General features: G+C 41.8%; 1 protein-coding gene across 7 annotated transcripts in view; it reads left to right on the forward strand.

Moving 5' to 3' along the window:
• Positions 1-26,610, forward strand: part of LOC143297446 (putative E3 ubiquitin-protein ligase HERC1) — a 110,402-nt gene that overhangs the window by 28,191 nt on the left and 55,601 nt on the right. For 5 of the 7 annotated variants that reach the window (XM_076609818.1, XM_076609820.1, XM_076609822.1 and 2 more), the window contains exons 21-44: positions 283-477; positions 1,081-1,260; positions 1,924-2,041; positions 3,425-3,675; positions 4,593-4,715; positions 5,130-5,257; positions 5,474-5,552; positions 7,376-7,653; positions 8,155-8,364; positions 9,223-9,343; positions 10,255-10,498; positions 11,368-11,492; positions 11,871-12,017; positions 13,067-13,179; positions 13,517-13,782; positions 15,011-15,091; positions 17,219-17,411; positions 18,346-18,585; positions 19,558-19,641; positions 20,359-20,632; positions 21,454-21,597; positions 21,923-22,077; positions 23,776-23,939; positions 25,365-25,514. In XM_076609818.1, coding sequence (XP_076465933.1) covers positions 283-477; positions 1,081-1,260; positions 1,924-2,041; positions 3,425-3,675; positions 4,593-4,715; positions 5,130-5,257; positions 5,474-5,552; positions 7,376-7,653; positions 8,155-8,364; positions 9,223-9,343; positions 10,255-10,498; positions 11,368-11,492; positions 11,871-12,017; positions 13,067-13,179; positions 13,517-13,782; positions 15,011-15,091; positions 17,219-17,411; positions 18,346-18,585; positions 19,558-19,641; positions 20,359-20,632; positions 21,454-21,597; positions 21,923-22,077; positions 23,776-23,939; positions 25,365-25,514 — 4,063 coding nt within the window. The remainder of the gene's footprint in view (positions 1-282; positions 478-1,080; positions 1,261-1,923; positions 2,042-3,424; positions 3,676-4,592; positions 4,716-5,129; positions 5,258-5,473; positions 5,553-7,375; positions 7,654-8,154; positions 8,365-9,222; positions 9,344-10,254; positions 10,499-11,367; positions 11,493-11,870; positions 12,018-13,066; positions 13,180-13,516; positions 13,783-15,010; positions 15,092-17,218; positions 17,412-18,345; positions 18,586-19,557; positions 19,642-20,358; positions 20,633-21,453; positions 21,598-21,922; positions 22,078-23,775; positions 23,940-25,364; positions 25,515-26,610) is intronic. The other 2 variants (XM_076609821.1, XM_076609824.1) reach the window with 2 other exon arrangements.

A 26,610-nucleotide genomic window follows, 5' to 3' on the forward strand; every position in this document is an offset into this window, starting at 1 on the left:
CTGAGTTTTTATACAGACGTTTTTTTTTTAAAGCGTCTATTCTTACTATGTCAAGTGCATATGTGTGTGTGTGTGTGTGTGTATGTGTGTGTGTGTGCGTGTGCGTGTGCGCACGTGCGTGTGTGTGTTTTCTGTGCAGCAGATACCTGAATGCAGGGTTAAAATATCACATACATGTTGATCTACCTGACAACATTTCTTGTTGTGTTCACTGGGTGTCTTCTACTGAATGATGTCCCTAACTGTGTGTGTGTGTGTGTGTGTGTGTATGTGTGAACACAGAAGGAGTGGAGGATGGCCAGGCCTTTCCCTGGTCTTGGATGTTGGACTTGGAGAGGACATGTGCCCTACTGATTGGCCTGTGCATTGGCAGCATGCTGCATGGACCGCCCATGGTGCCCTGCGAGAACCAGAGCAATGCCTGGCTTTCTTCCGTGCTCTTCAGCAACGGCCTGCATCTCTCCGTCAAACAGCTGGGTAAGTCGGTGCTCTTATTATTGGCATTGATTTTATAGGATGATGTATTTACTCTCTTCCTTTTTGTTGGTTGCTCAATTTTTGTGCCATTACAAGCGTTTGTGATGTGAACTGCATACTTTGAAACTTACATTGAACAGGGAAAAAAAAAGAAAGGAAGAAAGGAAAATAGAAACCAGAGGTACTGGCAGATAGATGAATGAATAAACAGCCATCTCCTCCTCATCTTGCTCCACCTTTTTAAAAAAAATTCTAGCTGCAGTAGATGTATTTGCACTGAAGAAGTGAAACAGACATCAGAAGGCAGACATAAGACTGGCAGACATGAGACTGGTAACGCTGATCATGAAAAACATTTGCTTTCAGTTGCAGTCAGAACAGCTGAAATGAAAGTTGATGATACAGGGTTATAGTTTCAGTTTCAAGGAGGTGTCAGTGGGTGAGGACTGATCCTTGTACACAATACCACATCTGCTTTGGAAAAAAAAAGAAAGGAGCAGATGCTTGACTTTCATGTGAACCCAACATGCTGGTCAGGTCTTGAGACACTATGTACTTCAGGCTCCAATACCTGTTGCACAGTGCCTTTCACCACTATTGCAGAGAAAGTGACCAGCAGTGTGTGTGAGAGCATGGAGGAGGGTTACTCTGAGCGCCGCCACCTGGACATTGACCTCAATGTGGAAGGGGACACGTGCAAGTTGCTGGATCTGGGCCTGGGGGTGGCCTCCCCTTTCACTGTCAGGCTCCTCAACACGATGCAGAGCTACGCCTTGGACCAAGGTCAGTGGTCAGTTGTTTTGTCTGAAACAGCGTGAAGGGAACCAAAAGAAGAAGAAAAAAAAATGAAGACAGAAGATCAGGAACAATAAAAGAAATAACTGAAATATGTCATTCACTTAACAAAGTTGGACAAATCAGAAAGGGCAGAAACTGACAGACTTTATCAATCTGTTCAGTGCATGCTCACCACTGGAGCAGTCTGAGCAGCAATGTGACCAACCATCTCTTGCTTGAACATTTTGTGGTTCTAGTCCAAATGCACAAAGATGCCAAATGTTCATATGGTGTGTGTAAAAGATGTGCGTGTGTTGTGGGGGCGTATGAAATAAACTTTCTTGCCTTGCTTTGCCTTGCCTTGGAAACAGCTTTTCATCATTACAGTGTGTGTTTCATAAAAAAAACAACCTCAGAAATGTTAGTGAATTCAACAAACTGTTTTGGTGATATGTTTCAGTGTATAACTGAGTGTTTTGGCGATATGGTTTTGTGTGGAACAAAATGTTTTGGCAAAATGTTTTTGTTTTTAACTGAACGTTTTGGTGATTTGTTTTTGTGTGGATCAGAATGTTTTGGCGATACATTTTTGTGCAGAACAGAATGTTTTGGCAATATGCTTTAAAACGTAGAACTGAGTGATTCGGCAGTGATTTAACAAATGTGTAGACTTGGACACCTGTGAGCTGAGTGAGGAGACCATGCTGGACACGGTAACACGCTTCTACCTGGCTGCCCTCCTCAAGCATGGCGATCTGCTGACCCTGGCGGAGGTGGAGTCAGACATGTAAGTGCTCTTTTGTTTTGACTTTAGATAACAACAGCAACAACAAAAACAACTACAGCAGCAGACACACTGGGATTGGCTATGGGTGGAGAGAAACGTGTCTGATGCTTTTTTTACCCCCTGCTATTCCAGGGTCTTTCCAACTCTGGGAAAAGCTCAAAGATTTTAGGAATTGGTGACTTAAATTTTTACTGTGAATAACTGATCCTGGATGTTGTTTTATATTTTTGTGTCACCACTCAAAATTTCCTTCCTCTTTCTATTAATTTTTGTTTTCAGAATAGTAGTATTTTGATTTTTACTGTGAATGGTTGAGTATTGTTTTGATTTTAACTGTGAATGGTTGAGTATTGATTTGACTTTTCCTGTGAATAATTGATCCTGGATGTTGTTTTATACTTTTGTGTAACCACTCCAAATTTCCTTTCTTTCCATCACTTTAAAAAAAAAAAATATTAGTACAATTTACTTACACTGGCAAGCTAAGTTTATTGCATACAAACATATTTTCAGACAGAAATATTTAAGCTTGAACACTTGGATACACACTTTGTTTATTACCTAATTTATTCATTCACAAATCTTCATCTGAGTGCTTTAACAGTGATGGAAAATTGCTGTGTTCTTTAATGTTTGGGGAGTACTTACATATGTGTGGGTTTATCTTGCCCTTGTGAATGTTGAACTGTGTAATGGGTATCTCTTTCATATTTTCCAACTCTCATTCGAACTGAATCACTTACTGTGTTTTCATACATTCAGGCTTGTAATTACAGCATGTTCATGGATGTTATATTTCAGCCTGAGCTGTATGGTGGGAACAGTGTCCCACTACATGCACACACAAACTGGAATGGTGGGTGGCCTATTGATAACATGTCTGCCATGGAAGCAAGAGAATCTGAGGGTGCAGGATTGAATCTCACTCTTGCCAGAATTTCCTCCACCTCCACTAGACTAGTCATGGTCTGAATACTAGTCATGTGGATGAGATGATAAACCAAAGTCCTATATGCAGCATGCACCTAGCATATGTTAAAGAACCTGTGGCAACAAGAGAATTGTCCTTCACAAAATTCTGAAGAAAAATCCACTATATTATGCATGTATGTATGTATGTGTGTGTGTGTGTGTGTGTATGTGTGTGTGTGTGTGCGTGTGTGTGTGTGTGAACCAAATGATGAGCACCTAAAGGCAACTGTCAGTTGGATCTGTCAAGGTAGGCAGCCTGTTGTGCAAACGAACCGGAGATAGGGGCTTTATTATATACATAAGTATCAGTAATAATGATAAAACAGTTGTCAAGCAGTCCAAGTGCTCAGACAGCAGCAGCAGCAGCATCAGACAGCATAAACCCCAGGCATGCACACCGCCCTGTTTCAGCCTGAGCCCCCAGATGGAAGCAGTGTTCCACCAGGTGTACAAACTGCGCAGCAAGCTGGTGTCCTACCGCCAGCCCTTCAGCACCCCCACCGCCCAGCCCTCCCCCGACCCCCACGCCAAGCCGGCGGGTCTGGAGGGGGAGGGTCTGGAGGGGGAGACCAGCAACATCTCTGGGGTGCAGTCCCGGGGAGAGGGGCTCAACGACAGCACCGAGACCATTGACCTGGACAGGGATCGACGGGATTCTGATGGTAGCTGTGGATTTTTATTCACTGATTTTCTTTTTTTTTTTGCTGCTGCTTTTTTTGAAACTTGATAGTAGCAGAGACATGAGAGGTATGAGCAGAAAATGTTAATGCCAAGTACATATTTTTAAATTTCTTTCCTCATTTTTCCACTGTTAGACCCGATTATTTGAGAGATAAGAGGTTTGAACAGAAACTGTTAATGTTTGGTGTATATATATATATTTTTGTTTGTTGCTTCCATGTTTTTTCCTGTTTTGATATTTGAAATAGCAGAAGCAGGTTAGAAACAGGTTTGAACAGAAAGTGTTAGTCTTAGGTATATGTTCTTTTGCTTCCTTGATTTTCCTATTTTAAACCTGGTGAGTTCAGAAAGGTTAGAAGTTTGAACCAAGTTTGTTGAGAATTAAATGGTATCTATGTATTGTCAGATGTTGACAGATTTCACAGGAACCAGTTTGTACATGTTTTAAATTTAGCCACAGTCAGAAAATATCTCTGAGTTTCACTAACTTGGAACATGCCAGGCTTCAATAAAAATATGATTATTATTTTACTAAAAAAGTTTTTTTCTTTTTGTAGTCTGCACATTGCAGTCCTGATAACATTTGCAATTTCAGAAGTCATGTTGACTGTGATGACAAGCATAATTATTTTCATAGGTGTTTTTGTATTGATCTGCTGTGTGTGTTAACAGGTTATGTTGGATCTAGGAGGGGGATAACCGTAAGAACGAAAATGAAAAGGAAAAAAGCTAGTGTCAGGACTTGAATCCTGAACTTGAAATGTGTGAGTTTGATGGTCAACTGAATTGTTGGATTTCCTCATTTATAATGTGGATTTTCAAGTCAAACTGGTGTATTTTTCAGTGAAATATTATAGTAAATGTTTTTTGAAGGTTTGTCTTTCTTTGTCTGTCTCAGATGATGATGACCAAGAGGGCACTCTGCAAGGAGACCGGGAGGAACTGTCCTACGCTGAAGTGGCCCGCAGGTTTTTACAGCGCTGCATTTTCCTGCTGCTGGCCGTGAGACCACCTCTCCTAGGTATCTCAGTGTCTGACTGATCAATGTGAATTTCACATACAAGCATCTGCATCAGCATCTTTTTGCTAAACTGCGGTTATTCTCTCCACTCACTGTTAATGTGACCTCAAGTCCATGAAGTGTCATATTGTAGTGGGGGGCCTCCCCAAAACGAGGCCCCACACTGGTGCCCCTGTAGCCAGTTATGTCTGTTCTCATTATTGAGTACACAGCAAAGAACAGAAAGTGTATGCACAGTAAGTGTTCTGTGTTTCTCTGAAAGAAGAATGAGCTGCTGTATAGTTTCCCAGGGGCCTGTGCAACAAGAGTTGTTTTTGTGAGCCTATTGTATAACAGGTGGTGAGAGATTTGCTGCACACTTCTCAGGTTAAATTACATAAGTACTTCAAGTATTCCTGTTGTTGCTTTGTGCAGAGGAAACAATGAATTTGCTTCAAAAATCTGAGGAGAACAAGGACCATGCATCTCTGGACAGACGCATGATGTCACCTCGGCGCCGCCAACGCCGCGGCTCCCTGCCAGACATTCCAGCAGAGGTGCAGGTAATGCTGGCTTTGAATTTTGTGAGAAAGTAGAGAATGTTTGAGGTGCTGAATGATTTGGAAGGTACAGTTATAGCAGATTGATATGAATAAATATGCACTTCACTACAGGATGCACACATGTTTTTATGTTGCGAATCTTAGATTGCTGTATGAAGATTGCATTTTGGAAACAATGTCTTGTTTCAAAATCAAATGTCTGTTTTTTGCTGTCAGAATGAACAAGTACAACCACTGCGAGAGAGGGAAGGCATTGCTACTCCAACATCGAATCCATGGAATGCCCAGCAGCTAAGTGAGTTGTGTTACATGTTTTGTTTTTTTCCATTTTCATTTAGAAATGTTCAATGCAAAAGAAAGAAAAAAAATCAGGTAACTTGTTTCATGTACAGGTTTCAACAAAAACTGTGACATCAAATAGAGGGCCCAGAGTGTGCGCGAATCGATTGTGATCGCGCCTTAATTTTAGCCTGATATCCCAATCGAACCATATAATTATGTGACCTGGTTCAAGACAAAATTTGACAAAAAACAAGAACGCCAGAGAATCGACAGACAGACAGAAAATACGAAAAAACTTAGCCGTATGGAGAGCACAGGAACAGGAGTCATAATGGCTGCCGGAAAAAGAGGGCGCTAGCCAGCGGGACAAAGGGGAAGTTACCTACTTCGGGAGGTTATCGGCCGTAGTTTCGTTTTCTCCGCATAGGCGGATAGTAGTTTGCACAGGACAGGAATGTCAGACCCCTGCCGGAGTCTGCACTAGTTGGGTCACGGTAAGTATGTCATTTAAACATAATTTTAGATAGAAAATTTCCTATTAATGTGAAACAAGAAAAATGCAATGTACACAGAAAGGACTGGCCGTTGAACACATGCAAACATTGTCATCTTTACAATTAAAAGTTAGAAAAGAAGGTATGGGGAAAAGGGGTTGTGTTTCTCCCTAAACAGGATCCAAAAAAGACGAAAAAAGTTCATTGCCATTATGAAGTTATTCATTTAGAGATCTGAGCTATATTTTTTTGATCCAATAGCTTGACAGAAGTTATAAATGCTTGGAAGGGTGTAAGTTGCTGACTGAATTTATTTTTGTATTGGAACATAAATGCAAGGAACTGTCTTCAGACAAAACAACCTTGTGCAGCCAAAAAAATGAGCACCCTGAAAATCAGTCAGATTTACATGACATTGAACAACTATCAGTACCCATTAGCCTGTATGTGAGCAAGGACACTGCCTACAGAGTGATTATGAACTCTTGAACTCCAAACTTAAACATGAAAGTAATTTTCCTGAATTCATGCAGATAAGAGGCACCATGGCCAAATCATTTTAAGAGTTCAACTTCTGATCCAGTGTTCAGAGTGTGAGGCCCTGTTTCAGCCTGGTGTTGCGTTCACTTTTATTTTCATCCCTCCACCCAGGTGTGAATGGCTGCCTGACTTTCTGTTGGGGAAGTTTAAAGGTGCGGAAGGAAAGGACTGGGCTCCACCTTCCTGTGCTAATTCCTGGATACAGTGAATGTGAATTCAGTGCCTCTAGGACCGTAAAATGCAGTTAAACCTTTAACCTTTGAATATTTGATTCATGCAGATAAGTTTTCAGTGTTCATTCACATAAACTTGGAATGAACCAAAATGAGATCAGTTGAAAAGAACAATACCCATCACAGTCGTTCACTCACATCCTTTAAAAAAAAAATCTAATAACTTTTAAAATAAATGTAAAAACATTTCTTTTCATGCAGTGTCTTCATGATTAAGGCACTCCATTCCATGTCTGTATTCTCATGGTTCATCATCTATTTCTTCATGCATATATGGGTGTGTGGGTGTGTGAGTGCATGTGTATGTGTGCGTGTGCATTTGCTTGTGTGCGTGCACCTGTGCGTGTTTCATTGTGTCTTTTGGTGCTGTGCTTGACTGATGTATGACTGTAAAGTGCTTTGAGGGATTTGAAAGTACTATATAAATGAATTACTATTATTGTCATTATCATTATTATTTATTTCCAAACAAAGCATTTGAGGTTGTGTTTGTGTGTGTGTGTATTTGTGTGTGTGTGTGCATGCGTGTGTGTGCATGCATGCGTTTGAATATGTGTGCCTGGTGGCAGGTCCTCAGCTGAACTCCCTGCAGAAGGTGAAGGAGATGCTCCGCAGGCTGCGGTGGCAGCAGGAGCGCCTCCATGGGCGGTCCACGACGGAGGGCCAGGAGCCCCTGCTGCCCTTCGGCCCCAGCAGCTACAGCACCCGCCCCACACTGCCCTCACTGGGGCCCTGGGCCGCAGAGCTGGCCCGCTTTGTCGCCTGCGAGCAGCGCAACGGCCGTCTGGATGAGATTGAGACCCTGGAGCTGGCCAGGGCCATGATGGTGCAGCAGGAGAGGGCCGAGGTATGAGGGGTTGGGTGGGTGGGGGTGTGGGGTGTGTGTGTGGAGGTGGGAGGAGAGGCGGAGGGGGTGATTAGGGGAGGCTTTGGGGGGAGGTGGAACGGGGTTGGGTTGAGTGTGTGTTGTGTCATGTCGTGTGTGTTTTGGTTGTGTGTGTGTGTATAAATATCGCGCGCGTGCGCGCGCGCGCGCGTGTGTGTGTGAGCATGAGCATGTGCCTGAATGAGTGGTTGTGTGCACATGTGTTATCATTTAGTTGTTAACTGCTTGATATTGAATCGCATGAATTTACTATGTGTGTTTGTTTCTGTTTACCTATAACACTAGAATGTAATTTGTGAGAGGAAATGAAAAAAAAAAAATGAAAAAAGAAAAACAACAAGAAAGATAATGAGTAGCTGTACAGTTTAAAAAAAATTTCCATTCCAATAAATCTGTGAAAGAATATAAGTGGAACAAATGGAAATGACACTGTACAACAATTTTCCAAACTCTTTGTTTCAGTCTCGGCTGTATGCGTTGAACCAAGTGGTGGAGCTGCTGTCGACAGCCCAGGAGAAAGAGGTGAGGGACGGGGAGTCGGAGAGCTCGGTCATGACCTCCACCACCCTGCTGAACTCGGCCCATCTGCAGCTGCTGGCCGGGTGCTTTGGGGTGGGCCTGACACCTGACCTGCAGGAGATTGGGCCCCACTCTCAGCTTCACCACTATCAGGTCAGTCAGGGCTTGTGTGTGGCTTCAGGTTTCACTGGGCTTCCTTTGGGTTTTATTTCTTTCACTTTTCTTATACTTCAATGTATTGTTTGTTTATTTTGTTTGTTTATTTTATTTGATTATTGGTTCGTGTTTTATTTATACTTATGGTTGGCTGTCAAGCTATGATCAGCGTATATGGTTTATACATATGTCAGCATCTGTTGTCTAAAAGAAAAAAAAAAGTTTTAAAGCAGATGTGGTGCGGCGAATATGGATTGGTTCACATGTTTTGATGCCTCCTTGAAACTGAACCTGAAATTGTGGTTCGCTTTCTGATTGTTTGTGTTTTGGATGTGTTCATTTTCTGATGGTATATTAACTCTTGTTAGGAAAAACAAAACAAAACAAACAAACAAAAAAAAAAACCCCTAACTTCCCACACAGTCTTTTCCATGAAATCTCACCAGTTACTTTCAGCGACACATAAACCAGAGAATAAAAAAGAACAGGTTCACTTCTCGGTGCATTTTGTTTGAAAAGAGAAGGAATTGATAGCTGGTGAACATCAGTGTATCAGACTATCCAGATCAATTTAAAAAAAATCATTTTTAAAGATCATTTTTTCAGATCATTTTTTGAAGGAAGGTTTCTTATTCTTGTATTCAGGAGGGTTGAAAATTTGTTTTAAAATTGTTTCTCAAATACTCATTTTTGCTGTAGTTTTCATATGTGTTTCATTTTATTATCGTCATTTTTAAAAAATAACCTTGTTGAATTTTTTTGAATATTTCATTATCATCATTTTTTTTTTTTAAATCACCATATTGAATCTTTTTGGAATGGAGTATCAGCATGTGTTCATGGTCTGTGGAGCAGGACCTGATCAAGATGGCCAAGTCCCAGACCCAGCAGGAGATACAGCTGGCGGTGCACCGTGTGTACGAAGTGCTGATCAACTCCCTGGTGCAGACCCACCGTGCCAAAACACACCCCTCCAGTGAGTAGACACAGTGAAACAACATGATGATCACTCGGTGTGATACAGATTGCGTGGTGTTTTGTGGATGCTTGGGAAATTGTCAAGGTGCGTAGGAAAAAAGCTGTGTCAGTACTATGTACACTAAAACTACTGTGGCTTCTCTATTTGTGGTTATTTATGCATGGTATTATGCCGACTCATTTTGTGATTTATTGAGTATTTGTTTGTTTATTACATGTTTACAGTATTTTGTGAATATTTCTGCAAACAAATTCACAGCATGGAAACAAACAAAAAAGGAGGAATAAGCTTGGCCTTTTCATCATCAGAACTATCAGAATTATCTTCTGAATCAGTGTATAGGTTTTCTTCATTGTTGTCCACGTCATTGATAATTTCCTCGAATATTTCAAAAGATCACGAGTGCAAGACTGTTATGGCATCACCATTCTGAAGAAGACTGGTTTCAATTCATGGGAGAAAAAATTATTTTGTGAGAGCTGTATAACTCAGTGAGCTAGAAAAAGGTAAGAAAATCACTTTTATGAACATTTCCTGAGCCTAATGAGCCTAAGTCACTGATTCTCCACCTTCTGAAATAGGAACAAATATTTCATGAAATACCTTCACTAATTGAACACAGAGATAGGCGTCATTGAAGACTCTGGGCGCTCCGTTGATTGAACGGACACAGCAGTCAAAGGGTTAACATAAATGCATGTAGGTGCTGGCCTACACAAATATAGATGCAGAACACAGATTCACACACACACACACACATACACACACACACACACAGATACACACATACACATACACATGCATGTTTGCACCCCTTTCAACCCCCCTCCTTTCACATGTACACACACATACCCACAGTTTTTTTTACCACTGTCACCTTCACTGAGTGTGTGTGTATCATGTTTCAGACACCCTGACGCAGCTCCTGCTGTCGTCCATCCTGGCCCTGAGCTTCAAGTACCAGCCGGTGGACATCTCCCTGGTGGTGTCATGCCAGCTGCTGACCTGCCTGCACGACCTGTGTGCCCCCTCCACCCTCATGATCCCCCGCACCCTGCCCCCCGTCACCACCTGCCTCCAGCCCTCCAACATGTCTGCCATCCTCCATGTCGGCAGTCTGCGTCTGCTTTACATCATCGCCCTGTCCACAGGGTGTGTGTTAATGTTTAGGGGCTGTCCTCTGGTTGGTAGGCAGTCAACTTAGGGTTGAAGAATCAGCTGTTCAGGGGGAGGAGGGGTATGTTTTTTCTTTCTTTCTTTCTTTCTTCTTCTTTTTTTAAGTTTAGGGGTGAGATTTTTGTTGTATGCAACCATGTTCAGCTCATTATTAAGATATCCCTGTTCCTTCTTTGGTGATGATGCTTGATATGTGAATTTGTGTCATCTGTACCATTGGCCAGTGTCAAACCACACTGGCCTTCTCTTCTGAACGATGGTGATAGGAGTTAGTGTGTGTGCAAACTGTTATGCATGCGTTCAAAAGACTTGTAGGGAAAGGTTAGCTCTGAGGGGAAAATCCCCCAAGACCAAACAGCTCAGTGAAGATTCAGCCCCCCCCCTGAGTGGTTTTGCCCCTGTCTGTCTGGTTTTGCCTTCATGAAGAGAGGTTTCATTTTAGTTCAGTTTGGTTTACGGCTTAACAGACTGTGCAGAGCTGTATTGGGGCTGGTGGAGGGAGGATAGATATTTGTACACTATATATATATGTTATACAAAACAAGAAGGAGATAGAGTCAGTAGAAGGTGGTGTACATAATGAATATTGTTTTGCAGAGAGGAAATGCTACCTAATGTATAGATGTACAATTTATGAAATTGTTTCCGCTTTCAAATTCTCCTATAGTCTTATTTTTTGGCAATCATTGCATGATGATGATGAAAGTTACTGCTGGACTTGTAAGTAATCTGTCAAACCATTGTCTGAGACTAGTGGAAAGATTTATATTTATTTATTGAAATACATGTAAACTCGGCTGGCGCAAGAGTTGTGGAGTCTGACCGTGCTACTGTTAAAATGACAGGATCCATGCAGAGCGGCTGAGCGCGGGGGTGGTGCAGTCAGTGATGGAGCTGTTGTGGCAGCGCCTGCAGTGTTTGCTGCACACAGCTTGCCCTGCTCTGGTGCCTGGCAAAGAGGGCCGCACAGGTGAGGCGCCTGTCAGCCTGCAGGCTGTTAGTTTTTCAGCTGTTCTCACTGGCTGGGGCTCTCTCTGTGCTCACTGTACTATTATTATCAAATGGAATGGGTAATGTTTTTGTATATTCATATATGTTTTGTTCTTCTCTGACAGGAATGTGAATAGAAACGGATATATCACATCTTGTCAGTAGAGTTATTTCTTTCCATTTTCTTCACTACGATTTAAAACATTATGAATGATTAAAAAAAACAAAACCAAATAACAACACCACCTGACTAGTAATGTTCATATGAGTTTTGTTTGCTTTTTGAGTTTTTGTAGGCTTTGATGCATTGTGTCACCAGGAAAGAATGTTGATGAACATGACATGATGCTGACTGCAGATGTGAGTTTTGTGGCGGTGTCGGCGGTTGGTGATTTTCTGGTGTTCCTTCGTCGTGTCTGCTGCAATCACACTGTGCAGCATCGACTGACGGACCATCGCTGGCTCAAGGTGCTCTTCACCATCATCAGTGGTACTGATGAAAAAGGTGGGTTTCTCTTTATACACACATGTGTTCTGTTATCTTGGGTGGTAATGTCTTGTTTTCTGTGGAACTATGAAGTTGTATAATATTGTTTGACATAATGCAATAGAATCTTTGTATCTCCATGCAGAGAAAGACAATGTATGGCATTGTTTTCAAGTCATCTTCTTTTTCATTAAAGTATATGTGTGAAAAAAAGTATATGAAATTACACAAAATTGTTACTTTTGTTTTGTTTTGGAAGACAGTATGGAAAAAAATTGAGTAATCATTGTTTTGTTGTTTGTAAAAAAAAAGTCTTTGCAACTATTTTCAAGATGATCAGCTTTGATAAAACAGTATTTGCTAATTATCTTCAAAGAAAACAAGTCTTCAGAAAATGATGCATCCTTTTCATCAAAGAAAGGGATGGGAATGTTGCTTTGTTAAACAGTTGTCTTGAGATCACACATTTGTATTTGTATTTGTATTTGTATTTCTCTTTTTATCACAACAGATTTCTTTGTGTAAAATTCGGGCTGCTCTCCCCAGGGACAGTGTGTCATTACACTACATCGCCACCTATTTTTTTTGTATTTTGTCCTGCGTGCAGTTTTATTTGTTTTTCCTATGGAAGTGGATTTTTCTACAGAATTTTGCCAGGAACAACCGTTTTGTTGCCATGGGTTCTTTTATGTGCGCTAAGTGCATGCTGCACACAGGACCTCGGTATATCATCTCATCCGAATGACTAGCGTCCAGACCACCAAGATCTAGTGGGTGGTGCGGGGAGGGGGGGGAGCGTGTGGGGGGGGGGATATCAGTGGCTGAGCCGTGATTTGAACCAACACGCTCAGATTCTCTCGCTTCCTAGGCGGACGCATTACCTCTAGGCCATCACTCCATATTGCACTAAAGAGTCAGCCTTGCTCTCCAATGATCAATGACACCTGTCAGGCTGAGCTGAACACCGTATTGTGATCAACAACTCTTCTGCACTACTGTAGGTAGACACTTGTAACATGACTTGGTGAGGTGGAAACAGCTGTGATATATCACATGGTGATGTGCAGGTCATCTGTACATTGACAATCTGCGTGTTCGGCTCCTGGCCCTTCAGCTGCTGAGCAGTGTACTCCCTGCCTGTGACAAAGACCCTGACAGCAATGCAGATTTCAAGCGTGAGGTGAGCTGTTGTTCATGCACTGGTGCAGCAGAGTGGGAGGTCAAACCACTCTGGTGCAATAACTTTATTTCGCTGTAGTTGCATGTAAGAGAAGAGAGTGGTTCTTTATGATTGTTTAGGATTTGTGGAGAGAGTAACTGTGTGAAGAGCAGCATCACCTTGTTTCATAGAGATTGGTAGGATAGGTAAGGGAGCATGAGTTGCAGAGGTGAGTTCAACGACCTGTTGCCTGACGCTTTTGGGGTCAAATTGTTCTGGGCTCTGGTTTTGGTTTGATGAAGGTTGTGTTGTTGGAGGGGGTGAGTCCTGAGAGTTGAACGAACCTGTGTCTCTGCAGGTGGTGGAGGAGCTGTTCAGCAGCCTGTCAGGGATATTCTGGAAGATCCCCTTGTCAACGGCCATGGTGTCTGCCCAGAAGAAGAAGTGGGCCATGCAGAGGGAGGTGCCAGCCACCCATGCCAGCGCCTCCTCCCCGGCAACCCCCACCTCCGCCTCCACCACCAGCTTGGCCCCCACCCTCACCTCCACCTCCCTGACCACCGCCTCCTCACGGCCTGACCGTGTCTCTGTCTCCATGGCTGCTTCCACCACCTGTGCTATCAGGTACATTACCATGCTTCTTCCTGCTTTCTTTTTGGTTCATCGTCATGTGTTGAGGGTTTACTTTTAACAATGTGGTACTTGTAGTGTCTGTACTTTTTGAAGTCAGGCCAGCTTGTTGATACAGATATTCAGACCTGTTTACCAATATGATTTGACAGTATTTTGTACACATGTTTTGCATAAATACGATGATGAATATCGTATACATACCAAAAAAATAAAGTAAAAAAATCCAGGCAACCAGTAAAATATGTTGAAATGATTTCAGAAATGGTGTTTTTGTGGTCTTGTGCACTGGTGGAGTGGATTCATGATATTTATATCGACGTGCCAAAATGATTGACCCCTGGTGTTTGACCACTGAATGATGACGCTCATACATCGTTGTCACTGAATTCCACTCAAGGTCATTCCGAGATTAAAGAATTGCACAAGGCTACCATTATAGTCAGAACAAAACTACTGCATAAATATGGCAGATGGCAGCTGACAGAAATCACACTGAAAGAATGAGTTAGGATGTTATGAATTATGATTATGAAGAGATTACACAATCTTTTTGAAAAATACACTTTTTGGAGGGAGCGGAGGAAGTGGAGGAGGCGGCGGGTTGGCGTTGTGGAGAGGGCCAGGAGTAGAGGGCCCAGAGTGTCAGCGAATCGATTGCGATCGCACTTAATTTTAGCACGATTCCCCAATCGAGCTACATAATTATGTGACCTGGTTGGAGACATAATTTGACAACAAACAAGAACGCCAGAGAATCGACAGACAGGCAGAAAATACGAAAAAACTTAGCCGTATGAAGAGCACAGGAACAGGAGTCATGATGGCTGCCGGAAAAAGAGGGCGCTAGCCAGCGGGACAAAGGGGAGGTTACCTACTTCCGGGAGGTTATCGGCCGTAGTTTCGTTTTCTCCGCATAGGTGGATAGTAGTTTGCACAGAAATGTCAGACCCCTGCCGGAGTCTGCACTAGTTGGGTCACGGTTAAGTATGTGTAATTAAACGTAATTTTAGATAGAAAATTTCCTTTTTTGGGGGGAATATTATACTCACAGCATTTTGAGGGTAAACAGGTCTGCATATCGCTTAGAAACCGGTACATTTGCTGCTAATTTCTTTGCTTTAAGTCGGATTCAGTTGTCTTGTGAGAGAAAGAACAAAGTAGGTTTTCCGGGATGAGTGACCGCCATGCAGACTGAAAACCTTTGCCTGTTGTTTTGTAGTGACAGCTGTCACACACACTGGCCTCTCCAGTTACAACAGACTCCGTGGTGCAAACAGCCCTGGAGAGGAGGCAGAGCAAAGTATGTGGAGACCCTGTGTTGTGGTCTTTTTCTTCCTCATCAGTGTTTCACTGTGCATGTTGTGTGTGGATGTTAACCTGTTGTGATTCAATCCTATCAGTGCAGGCAGCACAGTGTCAGGCTGAGCTATAGGAATGCTCATGTCTTGGTGTTTTTTTTACTTGGGTGTCAGTCCTGTTCCTGACCAGTTGTGTTTATTTGTAATTAAAGTCTGCCTTTGTAATCTGACATTTACAGCTAACTTGGTGAAGATCTTGTCCTGGGATATTCCTCCGGATATGTTTTTTTTAGTTCCTGAAAAAGACAACAACAAGAAGAAAGCTTGATTTGAATATAATATGGACTAAACAAGATGCAGGTGAAATAGTCTTTTCAATGTTATTTATATGGATCTTTTAAGGGGGGACACGGCGGTGCAAAAGAGACTAAAATGATGATTTTTCATGATTTGGGTTTTTGATGGATTATGATTCTTGAACTTCTCTTCTATCATATGCATAAGTTTTTCCACTGTAAAAATGTCTTTAACAATGAAAAAATTGCCAATAAAGATTGCTTGCTGAATCACGAAAGTGTTTATTTTGTTCAATTTCTATGCAAGTCGTCAAGTTTCTGGCCTTGATACCTAGGACTTGCTCAGTGATGAGTAAACCTACAACCATGAGACTTTGCATGATTGTTTTATGACATGTTATTGAAGTTTTGTCACGAGTATGTATGAAACTATTCTCTGGGTTTTAATTCATAGCAGTTCCAATCTTTTTACCCATTGTAAATTTTGAGGATTTCGCAATACCCAAAATTTCAAAAATTCATAAAAAGTACAATAATTGAAGAATCGACACCATCTCACATGAAAATGAAGATAATGTCATTGTGTATCAAGTCCACATAACAAAAAGTGTCTGCATGCACCACATGGACCACAAACCTGATTTCTTTGATACATTGTTTAGCGGCCATTTTGATTTGTTTCCATAGCAACGGGTATTCACAGAAATCTAAGAACACTTTTTTTGTGATCCACAAGTGATGATACACCTAGTAGAAAAAAAAGAAGAGATATAGTCGGAGAGAAAAAAAAAGTCGTTATTTGACTGTTGTGTCTGGCCTTGACAGTGTTTTGATTCTCTTTGACTGGTATTAAGAACTGACAGATACTCAGCCCTGCGGTGGTCTCTTTTTGGTCAGCTGGGCTTGATTACCTTTATTCATGACCCTTAGGTTATCTTAGTCTTGTTTGATGGTTGAAATGGTTATTTTTGGGTGTCACCTCATTTTTTTTCCAATCCCATTCTGTTGATGTTGTTACCTTTTTCTTCTGTGTCTGTCTCTATGAGCTGTAGTTTTCTCCTTTCACTCTTATTTATGATATAAGCAGGATTTCTGTCTTCTCTGCTTTTGCTTTCAATTTTACTCTGTATTATTTTGTGTTTGCCCCTTTTTTTCTTACCTGTTTTCAGCCCTGATGTGGTGAACTTGTGGTCAGCTGGGCTGTAAGCAACAGTGATGATTTATGTTTTTTCAGACTTGGGAGTACAATATGTTGTTTTTAGGAACCTTAGATTTTTGGCAAAATGAGTGCGCTTTGTACACAAGGTGGATAAGAATCTATCAAGACAAGATCAGAATGATACATTTCACTTTGATATTTAAATAGCCTCTATGTTCCGACTTAACTTTGAACACACAGACATTGAGGTGTAGACAATCTATGAACATTTTTTTTTTTTTTTTTTTTTTTTTTTGCAGTAAAAGGTTTTGCCAGTTTCATTTACAAAATAATGGAAAGAAACACATCATGAACATTCCAAAATAGGAAAAAATAACATATATTCAGACATGGGAGTGAAATATGCTATACCTAAGATTCATCGGCATTACATGCATAGACTATTATGTTGTGGACGTTGGGTACATTGTGAAATATGATTTGCCATGTTTAATGCATTGTATGGTGGCCATCTACCATGCCAAAAATTTTCCTCCCCCCACCACCCACCAAAAAGTATGTGTGATTAAATAATCGTCATCATCATTTATAGTGTTGTGTAGTGGGGGGTGTAAAGGTGTAAAAAAAAAAAAGAAAAAAAAAAAAGTCACTGGTGTGGTGACTGCTGTGCACAGAGACTGGGACAGGCACGGAGCAACCCAGCCCAGCAAGGACAAAGACCAGGTTGAAGTGGAGGGGGTGGTGTTTGACTCTGACCGTTGCGTGGCCTGCAACGTGGAGAATGGACACACGGTGGCCCACGGCTCCAGTGGCAGGGGGTACGGGGTCGCCTCCACCCCCATGACCTCCGGCTGTTACCAGTGGAAGGTCAGAGAGTTGGGGGCTGGGTATGGTGATGGGGTATTAGATTTGATGTGTGTGGAGGGGGGGGGGCAGACACTGTTAAATATGTGAATGAGTGGGGGGCTGGGTAATATGTGAATAAAAGGGGGGTGGTGGGGAGGGGGCGGCTGGAAAATATGTGAGTGTGAGTAGGGGCCTGGGAAATAGGTGAGTATGAGTGGGGGGGGTTGGAAATATATGAATATGAGTGGGGGCGATGGGAAATATGTGAATATGATGGGGGGAAGGGGCTGGGGGGGGGGGGGGCTGGGGAATATGTGAATATGAGTTGAGGGCTGGGAACTATGAGAATATGAGTGGGGGGCTGGGAAATATGTGAATATCAGTGAAGGGTTTGGGGGCTGGATATATGTGTACATGAGTGGGGGGCTGGGAAATAGTGAATATGAGTGTTATAAAAGTATTAGATTTGACGTTGGAATTAAATTTTGCATTCCTTTGTTACCTGTAACTAATTAATGTTATGAAATAAATTTGTAGGCATTGAAGATGTACAGTTTATAGTCAGCTTTGAAAGAATTTGAAACCAGTGCTTGTAACACTGAAATATATGAAATAAAACAGTGGCCGAATGTACATCTTCCCCACTTCCATCTGAAGGATGATACTGTATAAGAAAAGAATAAAATGAAAAAGAGACTGGTAATGAAAGAATTACAGTGCAGTATTTCAAAATTCAAAACATGAATAAGAACATGAATCAGCATTGCTTCTAACTTTAAAGCATAGATCAGATCAGAACATTTAACAAGCATCCTTCATTCTTTTCTTCGTAATGTCCCATCACACATACTGATGATTTTAGATTCTCTCTCTCTCATGTCTTTTCTTCCTCCCACCATGCACAGCTGATTGTTTTATGAGATCTCTCACCCCCTATCTTCTTCCACTCGAACAGTTCCACATAGTAAAAGAGAACCGGGGGAACGAGGGCACGTGCGTGGGGGTGACTCGCTGGCCAGTGCGTGACTGTGGTCACCGCACCACGTCGGACATGTGGCTGTACCGCGCGTACAGTGGGAACCTGTACCACGACGGGGAGCTGAAGCACGCCCTGCCTCGCTACACTGTGGGCGACGTCATCACTGCTGTCCTCGACATGGATGCTCGTACACTCTCCTTCGCCAAGAATGACCAGGTGCCTGGTGGAGATGATGTTTTTTTTATTTTTTATTTTTTTTTATTTGTTTTTTATTTTGACTTTAGTTTTTTTGTTTTTGATTTTTTAATTTTTTGAGGTGCTATGAAAATGTGTCCAGGTGCCTGGAGATGATGTTTTTTTTATTCGATTTGTTAATTTGTTTTATTTTGATTATTTGTAAAAAAAAAATTTTGAGGTACTATGAAGGTGGTGTTGATGGAGGAGTATGTAGCAAAGGTAAAAAAGCTTGCAGAAAGAGAAGATTGACAGTGTATTGATGTGTTGGTGGTAATAAGTGATTACAATTACTGTAGTTTTAGTGACAGTAGTTGTCAAAGCAGTGATTATAGCTCTGGCCTGTAAGCAGATTTTTAATTCTCACAGTAGTTATTGCCGCTTGAATAAATGATATTGTCAGTTGTATGAGTGGGATGTGGGTCACTTGCATGTTTGTGTTTTGTTGTATACTGTTATTGCTGGGATTTGGTTGTGGGCATGTGTCAGCATGCGTTTTGCTGAGAAGTACAGCTGGAGCAGATCCCAAGCATTGAAAGACCACTGAAAAAGTTTGAAAGCCTAGACATTGATAGATTTGATAAATGTGTTGCTTATGTGGGTGACTGCCTTAGAAACTACTTGTGTACAGAATATTAAATGGACAAGTTCTTAATTAATGAAGCTGAAAGACGGACGATGTACAGTGTTTGGTTTAGGTTGGTTTGCAGCAGAAAAAGCTTGCAAACATCATTCCAACATCTGGTTCATGACGGAGAAAAAGAAAGCCCAATGATACACTTTGCTTTCTTTTTTTTTTCCTTATTATGTATTATGTAGTGAATGATGCATTTTGATAATTGCGCCCTTCATTATTTATTGAAAGCAATTTTAAGAGAACCCAGAAAGAAATAGAAAAAAGAATAAAGAAATAATTGGAAGGAATGCAGAGTGACTGTAATTTGTTGTTGACAGGAGCCCCAGGTGGCCTTTGAGGACATTGAGGCCTCAGAGCTTTTCCCTGTGGTGACTTTCTACAGCAGCAGTCCTGGAGAAAAAGTGAGTGCTCAACATGGCAGTAATGATAGCAGAATGAATTATGGCTAGGAACAGTATAAATGAGGATGATAATTATAAAATGCAGGCATACTTTTTCCTGGACCTTGTAACTAGCCCAGATTCCTGTCTCAAGCTGAAATCCTGACCTTTGCAGGGGATAGATGTGGCATGCAGATCTAATCTCTAGACCAAGGATGAAAAGTAGCTGCACGAGATGTTCCATATAACCTACGCATCTTCCTCCTCCTCGTCCAGCATTTTCACCATTTGTGCAGCAGCTATGGTTTCCCTTTCTCCAGACACGCCTCAGCTTTTTCCTGTCTCATTAGTCAGCTTGCTTTGTGCTGTGTGAGGGACTCAGTTGAGAGTCCTCTACACCTCTGAATCCAGTTTCTGGTCCTTCCACTTGTCCAAGTTCTAGTTTTGCTCTGTTAGGGTCAGGCAAACACTTGGTCTATAATAGTATTTGTAACTTCCCTAACAGCAACAAGATAATGGCACAGAAAAAAAGAAACTGATAATAATGATCTTGAGATTATATCATCACTTATATAAAAAGAAACTGATAACAAAAATCTTGAGATTATATCATCACTTACGTAAATTGAAATAATTTATAAATTCAAATATCTGTCTTTTGAGTTCATAATGCTCACCAGTTAAGATAATTGTGACAGCAGTATTAATTGAACCTTTGGTCTACCGACTCATTGCCAGGTGAAGATCACAGAGATGCAGGTGAAGTCGGCGCCCAGAGAACTGCTGGCCGGGGATCCCATGTGTGCGCCCGCCTCCTCAGCCATTTCTGAGGCTCTGGTGGTGCTGATCCGCAGACTGCTGGGCACAGGGGCCTGGGCTCCGCACATCTCAGCCAAGATCTGCTCCACCCTGGACGTGGCAGCGGCCTGGCACTCCAACAGAAGCATGTCGGTGTCCGTGGACAGTCAGGGCCTGGGCAGGAAGAACGAGTCCATGTCCATGGACAGCAGTGGTGAGGGTTGGTTGTGGACAAGTGGTGTTTGTTTTCTCCTGATGTTTTGTCTTGCCTGGGTTGTGGATGGATCTTCACTTGTGATTGGCTGGGTAATATGCAACATAATTTCGATTTAGAATAATGCTAGTGGTTGCAGCATTTGTTATTGCATGATCAGATTATTTGTAGCATTTCTTTCAGTGCTATCTCATTTTGTTATATTTTTTCAAAAGAATGGGCACACAGGGTGAAAAGGAGAGGTGCAATAGATGTAAATAGCATTACCAATGTAAAGATTATATTGGCTGTATGAGACATAAATGTTCCTTTGTCTTTAAATGAAGGACATGGATTGTTAGAGAAATGACAGGTAAAGCAAACAACCAACACAAAAGGCAGATAAGAAGAAAATTACCAGAAAACCTTTAGCTTCACAGTAAACCCTGCTTTTCATCCATCCAGAAAGTGGTCATCTGTCTAGAAAGAGAACTGAAACATCACTGACAGATGGGACAGAAATGTGAGCAACACTCTCAAAGATGCATCCATGAAGTAGATGACATCTGATTCTGTGATACCTGTCTTCCCTTTGGAGCCAAAAACACTCTCAGCTCTGGACAGGAGCTGGTGAGGGCAGAAAAATCCTAAATAATACGTCTCAGTTTGTGTTTGAACCCTTGACCTCCCACTCATCAATCTCATGACAAAGTTCTGAAATGTAAACACATTTCTGCCCACTGCCACAAACGGAGATTATCGTTTCAAAGTGTGACACTGCAGATAGACAGATAGGGGTGAGAAGCGTAATTCCAGCTGTTATTGCTGTGTGTATTTTCCAGCTGTGGAAAGTGTGCCACCCACAGTGAGTGAGGAGGACCACTGTGAGGCCAAGGAAGAGGAGAGCAAGTCAGGGGACAAGGAGGCCAGCTCACACATCGACATTCAGGCTGTGGCCTCCAAAACTGACCTGGAGGAACACACAGGTAGGTCAGCTCTGTACACCTTTTAATGCACAGTCACGTTGTCTTTTATCATTATTGTTATTTTTAAAAATTTTTAAATGCAGATGTGTTGTGGCATATATGGATCAGTCTGCACACTTTTGATGCCTCCTTGAAACTGAAATTGAACTGTAGCCAAAGAACATGACAGTATGTACACACCTTCCCACTCAGTTGCTTACTAACACAAAAATATGTAAAGATACACACATGAACACTGATGAGAAGCAGAGCGCACACACATTTTTTTGGTGCACAGAAAATTAGACGGACAGACAGTGCTCTAAATATCTTTTCTTTTGTGAAGCTGAACCTCAAGAAAGAGCGCCAGAAACAGAGGACACTGTGAAGGCCAGCTCACGAGAAGTGCCCCGGCTGAGCAAGTTTGGTCGGTCTTCAGAATCCAGGGACTCTGAGTTCTCCCAGCAGCATACTGATGACCTGGATTGGCTGTGCACGATGGTGGGTACTGTGGGGATTTAGCTGCAGGAATACTACTTCTGGGATGATTTCTCTTTTCCCAGTCCCGTATCTTTCTTTAGTTTGAATCAAAATACATGGGCCACAGCTGTTTTGTTTTATGTTATATAAATATGGATTTCAGGAGGTTTGGGAGAATCAGGGGGTCAGAAATGGAAAGGAATTTTTTAGCACATTAAAAAACAGACTAGTAAACGATTACAAAGAACAGTGGTCTTTACGGCTCTCAGACAGTGAGTGTTTCTCATTATATCATACTTTTAAAAGTAGTCTTGTACTTTCACCATATTTGTTGGAGCTGAAACATATTCAAGCCAGAATTAGCTTAATACGTTTACGACTTAGTGTGTCACAACTCAATACACACAAATTATATTTTTAATGTAATGTAACAGATGATGAGCTCTCTTGTCCTTTCTGTGATTCTCAAAAAGAAACAGTCCACAGTAGTGCTCAGTCCTGAGACTCTTTAATATCTTACACTTTCTCATTCTGTGTTTTTCTCTTTTTTCTTCTTTCATTCGTCATTATTTTTTCTTCTCTCTCTCTCTCTCTCTCTCTCTCTCTCTCTCTCTCTCTCTCTCAGCAATAAATCTCACATATTTTACAAGTAAAACAAATTTGGTGCCAATTTTTTATTGCCAGCAGCTTAGTAGGGAATCAGAAACAAATGACAAATGCTGCTTATTTCTGACGGTTATAGGTCCTATAGCATTTTATTATCATTTATTTTATTTTATTCAGTTGAATAATTAATTGATTAGTTTATCTATTTATTTATTATCTGTGTCTCTCATTATTGTTTATTTATTTATCAATTTATTTTGTTATTTATTTTCCCTCAAGGCCTGACTAAGCGTATTGGGTTAAGCTGCTGGACAGGCATCTGCTCAGCAGATGCAGTGCAGTGTTAAGGCATCTGTCCGAATGCAGCGACGCCTCCTTGAGCAACAGAACTGTACTGAACCGGTCCTAAAGCAGTTGATGGCCATCTGTGCAGTGAATGCATATCCACTGTGTCTAGGGCATGGTGTGGGAAGGTGAGGCCCAGTCCCTCTCCTTCCTCCATTTCAGCCCTTTTTCCATCCAAAGTCAGGTACCCAGAATCACACCTGGATGGAATGAGGAACATATCGGAGTAAAGTATTTGTATTTGTATTTCTTTTTATCACAACAGATTTCTCTGTGTAAAATTCGGGCTGCTCTCCCCAGGAAGAGTGCGTTGCTACACTACAGCGCCACGCATTTTTTTGTATTTTTTCCTGCGTGCAGTTTTATCGAAGTGGATTTTTCCACAGAATTTTGCCAGGAACAACGCTTTTGTTGCCGTGGGTTCTTTTACGTGTGCTAAATGCATGCTGCACACGGGACCTCGGTTTATCGTCTCATCCGAATGACTAGCGTCTAGACCACCACTCAAGGTCTAGTGGAGGGGGAGAAAACATGGGCGGCTGAGCCGTGATTTGAACCAGTGTGCTCAGATTCTCTGGCTTCCTTGGCGGATGTGTTACCTCTAGGCCAGCAAGGACACAACACCACGCTGATCACTGGTGAACACTGGATGAGAAGTCCCAATGCCTAAAGCATTTCTGCTCGGTGCCACCTCTTGTGTTACCAGGATGAACAAAAAAACCAACAAAAAACAACAAAAATCCATGTGATGGTGTAACTATGCCCCAGGTGTGGCCGTGCCTGGCAGTGCTGGGTGGCCTGGACCGAGGGCTGCGGGTGGGAGGGCGGTGTGTGCACCGTAACTCTGGCAGGACGGGCATCATTCTGGGACTGGTCAGGCCCAGCGCCGCACTGGCCAAGGTGCAGTGGGATGACGGAGAGGCCAACACCAGGTGGGGTAGTGCTGTGCACAGGGTGCTTTGGAGCTGTTTTCTGTGGTGCATGTGTGTGTGTGTGTGTTTGTGTGTGTGTGTGTGTGTGTGTGTGTGTGTGTTGTTAAGTGTGTTTGTATTTGTGGTGTATGTGTGGGGGTGGGGGGGTCAGGGGGTGGGGGTAATTGTGTGTGCATGTGTGTGTGTGTGTGTGTGTGTGTGTGTGTGTGTGTACATGTGTGAGTTAGTGTGTGTGTGGATGAGGGTTTGAAAACGTGTTTGTGTGTGTGTGTGTGTATGTGTGAGTTAGTGTGTGTGTGGATGAGGGTTTGAAAACGTGTTTGTGTGTGTGTGTGTGTGTGTGTGTGTGCATGTGCATGTGCATGCCTGTGTAAAGGGAGAGGTACAGGAGAGGTGGACTGGCACATGCTTGACTGTTTGAGTCTGGTACAGTTGCTGGACTACATAATTACTTGCAGTTGGTGATATTTTACAAAACGAGATTGAAATAATTTTGTCCAAAATGGTGTAAAAATGATAAGCACTGAATCCTTGCTATGAGCAGTATTGCAATAAAATCTGCACTTGTCACTTCCTCTGAGATTTACAGTACTTTGTTACTTTAACACTGACAATAATTTTGTGCTTTTCAGAATGACAGTTATTATTTTGGGGTACTTTAAAATTGACAGTAATTTATTACCTTTAGGTTGACAGTAATTTCTGTCTTTTGACTTTCAGATGGACAATAATTTATTTCTAGGTACTTTCATACTGACTGTCATTTATGACTTCCAGACTGACAGTGGTTTCTTTCTTGGTACTTCTGAACTGACAGATGTTACTTTCAGACTTGTGGTAATTGCTGTATTTTTACTAAAAGACTGGGAATTATTTCTTTCTTGATACTTTCATACTGACAGTTTTATTTCTTATTACTCTCTGACTAAAGATGATTAGTTAATTTCTTAGAACTTTCTCTCTGAAAACAGCGTTTTTTCAAGGTACTTAAAAAGGTAACTTTCAGACTGATAATAGTTTCTTTTTTGTTACTTTCAGACTAACCGTAATTTATTTCATCTTTATTTTCAGAATGATAATAACTTCTTGTTCCTTTCACAGACTGACAACAGTTTATTTATTTTCACATTCAGACTGACAATAGCTTCTTTCTTGTTTTTACTTTCAGACTGACAAACATTTCTGACAGTAATTTCTTGATAACTTTCATACTGACTGTTGATTCTTTTCTAGTTCACTTTTTGACTGACAGTAATTTATTTCATCAGCAGTTTATTTATTTGCACATTCAGACTGACAGTAACTTCTTTCTTTTTTTTACTTTTAGATTTATTAAAATTTCTGACAGTAATATTTTTGTTAACTTTCACACTGACTCATCATGCTTTAAGAGAGTTCACTGAGTCAACTCTTGTGATTTTTCAGCGACACCCTGATGAGCAACCTGGACCCTGTGGAGACACTGCCCTTCAACCTGGAGACGGTCAGTGGCCTGCAGGCACAGCACCTGCACACCATCATGCACCTGGCCTTCCTGCGTGACAGCCGCACCCGTGGCGACAGTGACCCCAACAGGTAAGTGGAGATGACCGGAGGGGGGTTTGGGGCGGGGAATTTGGGGGGGTATCCAAGGCCTACCACACCAAGTACGCAGAAAGCTCCTCCCCTTCTAAATTCAGCAGCCCAGATATGTATCTTGCATACACATGCCAATTCTTGGAGCGGTGTTCCAGTGGTAACAACGCCTGACAAAAGAAGGGAGCATTCACTGGTCCAGTCCCATATATAAGGACTGAGATTTTTTACTCACTTCCCGTCCCCCTCCCCCACCCTCCACTAGACTTTGAGTGGTGGTTGTCTGGTTGGTGCTAGTCTTTCAGATGGGATGATAAACTGAGGTCTCACGTGTAGTATGTACTTGTTGCATTAAAAGAACCCATGGCAACGAAAGTGTTGCCTCAGGCAAAATTTTGTAGAAACATCTACCATGATAGTGAAACAAGTTCTCTTTGCATACAGAAAAAAAAGAAAAGATATGGATGGTGCTGTACTGTGGTGGCAAGCTATTGCCGAAGAGAGCAACCCGATAATCAGAGAGAAATCTGTTAGAGCAAAAAGTAGTACAATACTTATTAATGTGGATTTTGAACTAGTCTGCCCTGAGTTGACTTGACAGCAAGTAATGATGAATGTGTGATTTAAACCCACTTCTTGTGGAGTACTGTAGAATTCACTCAAAAGAAATGCCAGAAAAGATTGATATTCTGTAAAATTCACTGGATAACGACCATGATAAAAAAAATTATGTATATTTATACAATAGAACACAATGCAATGCAGTACAGATGTTGATTTGGGGTGTCCAAGGCTGGACATCAAGTTTTTGTGTACCCCCCCACCCCTTCCTTAGATTTGGCTGGCCAGTTCTCTCTTCTCCTCTACACAGACCCGTCGGATGTCCAGTGGGTGTCTGAATGACCCAACCTTTAGCTTCCGTTGTCAGAATTGTGGTATTCTTTGTCAACATTCACCTCTTCAGTATAAGAGCGTTCCGCTTGCAATATTTTGATGATGGTAATTGGGATGAAACGCTGTTAACGTCATCTCTTTCGCCGTTCGTATGGAGAGAGTTAAAAAAGGCTTTGTGCATAAAGAGCTGTACGAATGCTTC

This window comes from Babylonia areolata, chromosome 22 (genome assembly GCF_041734735.1).
Source record: "Babylonia areolata isolate BAREFJ2019XMU chromosome 22, ASM4173473v1, whole genome shotgun sequence".
Classification (NCBI taxonomy): Eukaryota; Metazoa; Mollusca; class Gastropoda; order Neogastropoda; family Buccinidae; genus Babylonia; species Babylonia areolata.